Here is a 6429-nt window from a genome sequence, read left to right on the forward strand (position 1 = left end):
TGGCCTCCCCCCCGCCCTGGCCGACGGCTTTGGGAGACTTGCTGGGGGGGGGGGGGGGGGGGGGGTAGCATTAGAGCCCAAGTTCAAAATGCTACAGCAACTTAATTGAGCACCTAAAGGCCTGGGCTCCTTAAATCAAACAGTATCCAGAGCTGCCCCCCCTCCCACCACTCCTTTCCCTTCTCCCTCTACCTCTCCATCCCTGGTAAAATAATTAACCTGCTTCGTGTTGCTTTGTGGACCTTCGTAGGCTTTGTTTCAACACTTCTCAAAAAGCTTTCACGCTGATAAAACTCCAACGCTTTCTCATGGAATCATTCTCGTATCGTCACGTCTCTTAAAGCCAGTTATATATTTAAATGTATACAAATAAATTATATATATATATATATATATATATATATATATATATATATATATATATATATATACACACACACACACGTTTGTTTCCCAGAGAGCCCAAAACTGGCAGCGTTGCAGCAACAGTCTCCATTTAATTAGTTTCTGAAATTGAGTTTTGACGGAGTCTTTCCAAATGATGCCAACAAAACAAAATTTGCTTCCGCCCGGTGCTGTCTTATTGAAAGCCGTTTTCTCTGAGAGCTCCTACTTTTGTTTTGTTTTTGTCGGTCGTATCTTAACAACCGCTCGGGGAGGAGAGCGGGGGTTACGACACAAACATTTTATTCTCTCCCTGATTCCGTTTAAATACTTTTCATGAAGAAAAGCTTCCTCAAGAGCGTAAAACGGACGAGACGTTCTTGGGTTTCCTGTTAATTTTATTATTATTTATTTGAAGCCAAACAACTTTATCTGATCCACTGCCACCACCCATCCTTTTTTTCATCCCTCTCTTTCTCTTTCTCTCTCTCTCTTTCTCTCTCTCTCTCTCTCTCTCTCTCCCCCTTCTCTCCGGAGCATGTCAGATGCCGTGGTCTTATTTGATTGCTTAGGAAAAGTGCAGTGATAGAGCAAACACCCAGTGAGATATGATGACAAATGGGTCCAGATCCCAGTAAATTACTTTCTGCTCAAATCGAAATTTCATTCAGTTTGCTGCTCACCGAGATGAAGTAATCTAAATTGTGGACTCAGAAGGAAGATAGAAGGGAAGCTGGAGCAAGCATTTCATTATCAAGAGGCAGAGAGAGAGAGAGAGAAGGTTAGGGACGAAAGAGATGAGCAGAAGCAAATCTAAAGTGTTGACACCATGATTGAAAAGGTTAACCCATGCACATTATATATCAACCAGAGAAGCTACGGGGTTTCTAATGGAAACACGGCACTGACAGAGCATTCACATGAGTCCTAATGGCAAAAGCTCTGCGTCCCTGCCTGGGTGTACAATCAAATCCTTTTAGCTCCTGATGTCTTATGTTCCTGCTTATTATTGGGTTGCAGAAAAGAAAAATGCAGTAAAAGTAATACGTAGTCTCAGCATGAGATGCTTGAGAAGAGCTTAAAAGGATTCATTTCTCCTGTTGATCTTCCATCTCTTCTTCATGTTTTCAGTCATAAGAGTCGAGACATGTAGAATAGAAAACTTGGCAAACTAAAGCGTGGGTTCCCAGTTTATTACGCAAATTTACGCAGACGCAGAGTAACCCCCGCTCTCCTCACTCCGTCTTTTCTCAGGTTATTTGGGAACAGCGGAGCTTGCAGTGCCTGCGGTCAGTCTATTCCAGCCAGCGAGTTGGTGATGAGGGCGCAAGGCAACGTGTACCATCTCAAGGTAAAAACAAAACCGCCGCCATGTACCCGCGTTTAGTGGTGTGTAAGTAGATTGGGTTGGTTAATCTGGTTCCTCTCTTCCTGTCCCAAAGTGTTTCACGTGTTCCACCTGCCGGAACCGGCTCGTTCCTGGGGATCGATTCCACTACATCAACGGCAGCCTCTTCTGCGAACACGACAGACCCACAGCACTCATCAACGGCCATTTAAGTTCTCTGCAGACGAACCCGTTACTGCCTGACCAGAAGGTAAGCCCGCTGCACTGGTGGAAGTTTGTTCTTAGTGAGTTATAGATTGTAGTGAAATGAGAAAAGCGGGAATTTACTCAGTTTACATTGGTGTTTGATGATCAATAAGGATAACTTGGACTGGCTTTGTTACATTTTAATTCAATAATTTATTCAAAGTTCCTTTGGCTACACTTTTTGTGCTGTTTCTACAAAGTGTTTAAAGCTACATACCAGACTGGTGAAAAATCACGCAAGATAATCATATAGTTTGTCACATATAGAACACGTTGTCCTCTAACACGTGCCTTTGATCATGTGTGCATGACCAAAGTCATTTGTCCTCATATTTTAAAATCAGATTCCGCCTTTAAACGTCTTTATTTAGTAGCAGAATGCTACATGTTTCCTCCAGAACTCCTGTGGTCCTGTACCACTACTTTTTAGAGTCAGTTAGAACCAGAGAAGTTAAGCTAAGCTAACGCAGTGACATATTAAAAAATGACTAATATTGGCTGATATCAATGTTAGTGCTCTATCGTTCATCCCTAAATTTTATTAATTAAATTTTTTTCTGAGCAACCTGGAATTTTACTGGCCTGGTCTGGCCCCGCCCCTTAAGACCATTTTCTGGGGGCGCCACTAATGCCCATACCTACAGCATCTCCACCATGACCTTTACCACCCAAACACCTCAAAGTCTATGCCAAAACTCAACCACCGTAACGTTTACTAATGCCTGTTTGATCAGCTAGCCTCTTGTGATGTCGCAGAGCAATAATTGGCATTCATGTTTTGTTTTGTTTAATTTTAAAAACGTATTCTATGAAATCCTGCAGAAGCTCTGTGTTGTATTGTTGTCGCACATTAGTTTGAGAGTATTTACAACAGAGAAGTACCTTTAAAGCAGATTTTCATGACCTTGTGTGGCTAAACGGGATCACCCCGGGCAGCTAGTGTATCACCAGAACCGTCATGACGACTTCCATCTTGATGTTTCCAGTGAAAGCAAAACAAAACGCCTAATCATATACAATACAAGGATAACTTCATTCTTCAGGGTAGCTCCATTCTGCCTGCTGGAGATCTAATCATTTCTGCCTCAAAACAAGGAGTTTTATTGATACACACACAGGCTGAGAGAAACCTGGAAAGGGGGGGAGTGTTTGGAGTGTGTCATAGATAGACTAAAAGAGGAATCATATTATTGGGAGCATGCATTTCACCTTGACTGCTCGTGCGAGTGGAGGAGAGGCAGAACTCCATTAAGGCCTTTTAAGGGCTTGTCACTTTTACAGATCGGCTCGCCGAGCTCTAAGAGCTCCTCACATTTAAATTGAAAGCCGTTGTATTATCTAGCTTAATTTTAAACGTCTGTTTAAGTCGTCAGCCACGCGCTAAGAGCGTCTCCGTTAGCACGGCCGGCGTAGTAAAATACGAAGCTTCATTGTTTATTTATGCCCCCGACATCAATTGTAGTGGGAGAAAAAAAAAAAAAGTGCTGCATTATTGATGCTAAAACACAATCTGAATATTGGCCCCGGTGCTTTAATTATAGCGGAGAGAGGAGAGGAGAGGATATTTAAATAAACAGAGACGCTCAGTGGATGCTTCTGTTAGCTCCACATGGGAAAACGTGGAGGATCATCCTGCTGCTCCAGCACATTGTGGCACGTTTAGCAGAATCTGGCAGGACTCCGGACCTCCGAATCAATACCGCACCAATGCATCAGGCCGCAGTCGTTTTGATTATTTGCGATTTTTGCGGCGATCGTTTTTGCGCTCATATCTTCAGCTTCCTTTCCAGCTTCTTCCTGCCTAATCTCTTTGTTCAGAGCAGACAAATTACCTCTCTCAAACAGAGCTCACTTTGACCCAGGGGAGGAAGACCCTCCCAGCGTCAGTCACTTTAATTAGCCCCCAAAGTCGGAGTTTGCAATTACTAATAGACTCAAGCCCTCCTAGTGATTTGAAGGATGAAGGGGAGGGGGGAAGTAAATCACCCCTAGAATCGCAGAGAAAAACACGAGGAAGATGAAAAAGTTTAAAGCTGTTTCTTTTTTCTTCCTTTTTTTTTTTTACCCAGACAGATAATAGTGTTTCCTCCCCCTGCATTTCTGTTTCACAGGCTTGAGCACCTCCTGCAGTTATGCTGGAGCGTGCTTCTAATTATACCAAAGAGAATCGCCTCATGAAGGCACTTCTGAGTCGGTGCTAAGTAAATGGGACACCAGATGGTTTTCAAAGCCTGGCTGATCAATAAATTAAACACAGGCGCTAGTGGAAATGTATTTATCAGGTGGAGGGGAGTGGACACGTTTAACACTTCAACGTCTTGCTTTTAATGCTGACCAGAGATGTTTGTTTGAGATGCACCAATCCAATGTTTATATCTTTATCAGTTCTGATTTCGACAAAAATTATAGATCGAGCATCGGTGGCAATGCGCCTGAGATCTATAAGAGCACATCTATTCAAGATTAATTCTAGGATTCGTGCTTTGAGAGGTGTCATTGTTTATTTATTCTTATATTATATTTAGATTTTCTAATTGCACTTTCTGTACCATTTAAAAGGCTTGTTGCAGTTTATTTTTACATCTACATATTGTCCCGTGAATTTTGGACCGTTTCAAAATGCTTAGAAATAGATTTTGCTTAATTTTTTTGTAAAATTATATTTGAAACTTTGAGATTTTTTTTATTTATGACAAAGCTATGCCAGGTAAGCTAACCTAATACTGGCAATATAAGTTACAGAATTTCATTCATAAACCTATATTTGTTGGAATATAAACTGGTGAATTGTGATACAGTATGGAAACCTATCAAATTGTTTTAAATAATTGATGGTTTTGTTAAAACTCTTTTCCTGTTGTCACATAATTTAAACAATCTCTAGACTGTTTGAATAGAAAAACAGTGTGTGAATCAAAAATTGTTTCTAAATCGAATCATTACCCTAAAAATCTGAATTGAATCGCTTAACACAAACATTTGCATTTCTACTTGTGAAGCTATTGATGTATTTAAGTATGCAGTACTGTTACAGAGTTATCAAATTCATTTGTAATTCAGTACATTTATGTCTGTGTTTAAAGAAAAAAAAAAAGAAATTTTAAGTCAATTCAGCAGTTTTTTTTGTATCGGATCGGTATCGACCGATACTAAACCTCAGATAGAAGTATCGTAAGTGAAAAAAGTGGATTAGTGCGTTGTTAATCTCCGTTTCTGTTTGTTTTTCGTGCTAGGTGTGTTAGGTGGGAAGCTGTGCAGGAAGCAGGATGTGTGCCTTCATTTTAGCCCTTCCTCATTGTCACCAGAGACAGCGTGGATCAGCAGCAGCCCAGGCCCGTTCGCCCTAAAGGAACCCTCTGCCCATCTTAACCAGTAACCTGACTTCTCATCTCCGCAACCCTCAAGGCCCCGCCCCCCAACTCCTAGCCTTCAACCTTCGGCTTTTCCCCAAATCTGGGTGGATATTTGCACTTATTACAACTGAGACGAGAACGCTCGGGAACGCTTCGGAGTTTTAACACTGATCGTAATCAGAAGGGGACTCTCCAGGTAGAGAGGACGTTAAAGCAACCGACAGAGGATGTTGTGACTGAGCGAAGACAGAAAAGTAAAAAAAACAGACTAATTAGGTTTAAGAGTTGCAGACTTTTCAACGCTGCACATTTGTTTAAAGACACTCTTGGGGGAAAAGCGGGAACTTTTCTTTTTTTTTTCCCCTCTCTTCCTTTTCTATCCTCATTTCCCAGAAACGTGGTGATTTCACTTTCTATATTTTAAGTGTTGTCAAAAAAAAGGGGGAATATGTTCTCTTTCTGTTTTTGATTCATATATACATATGTGTTCATATGCATATGTATATATGAATGGGGTTTAAATACAATATCTGTGGCATTTTGTGGAAAACAAATCATGAACACTTGTGGTGTATTTGTAAAGCTACCATGTATGTACAGTATGCATGTAAATGTTGTCCAGGTGTGGCTACAGTACATCTGACCCCTCTGCATCCAGCTCCCTTCCCTTCACACCATGGCAACCTGAAGAAGTTCTGCTCATAGCCAGAAATGTAGATATCATTCCCAACATATAAATGATGAATGAAAGAGAAATTTATTTGTGATATTTTCCGAGACATTTGCTCCCGTATGGTGTATTTAAATAATAAAAGTATTGGAAGATTTTAAAGCCTCCTCAAATTCATTGTGACCCTGGTATGTTTATTTCTTAAAGGAGAAATGTGCTTTGGAGACAGAAATACCAACAGGCGCAAACTTGCAGAAACCAGTGAAACGTACCGCAACCAGCTGGAACTGCAAAACACACAACCTCCCCCAAATGCAACAGAAAAATCACTGCAAACACAGGAAATGGGAGCAAGGAGGAAAACAACACAACTAGTACAAAACAAACAAAAAAATCACAGCACTTGTGTAATGCTATTAACTGGCTCC

The 6429-nt window shown here is 41.0% G+C and overlaps 1 protein-coding gene across 1 annotated transcript in view; it reads left to right on the top strand.

The window, feature by feature from the left end:
• The window catches only part of lmo4b (LIM domain only 4b), a 15277-nt gene extending 9108 nt beyond the window's left edge, over window positions 1–6169 (top strand). Inside the window, exons 3-5 of the mRNA XM_015057257.1 lie at window positions 1639–1735; window positions 1827–1982; window positions 5212–6169. Of these exons, the coding sequence (XP_014912743.1) occupies window positions 1639–1735; window positions 1827–1982; window positions 5212–5220 (262 nt within the window). The 3' untranslated portion in view covers window positions 5221–6169. The remainder of the gene's footprint in view (window positions 1–1638; window positions 1736–1826; window positions 1983–5211) is intronic.
• Window positions 6170–6429: the final 260 nt, after the last annotated feature.

Source organism: Poecilia latipinna, unplaced genomic scaffold (assembly GCF_001443285.1).
Source record: "Poecilia latipinna isolate Pla-1442-1.1 unplaced genomic scaffold, P_latipinna-1.0 Scaffold1450, whole genome shotgun sequence".
NCBI classification, from domain to species: domain Eukaryota; kingdom Metazoa; phylum Chordata; class Actinopteri; order Cyprinodontiformes; family Poeciliidae; genus Poecilia; species Poecilia latipinna.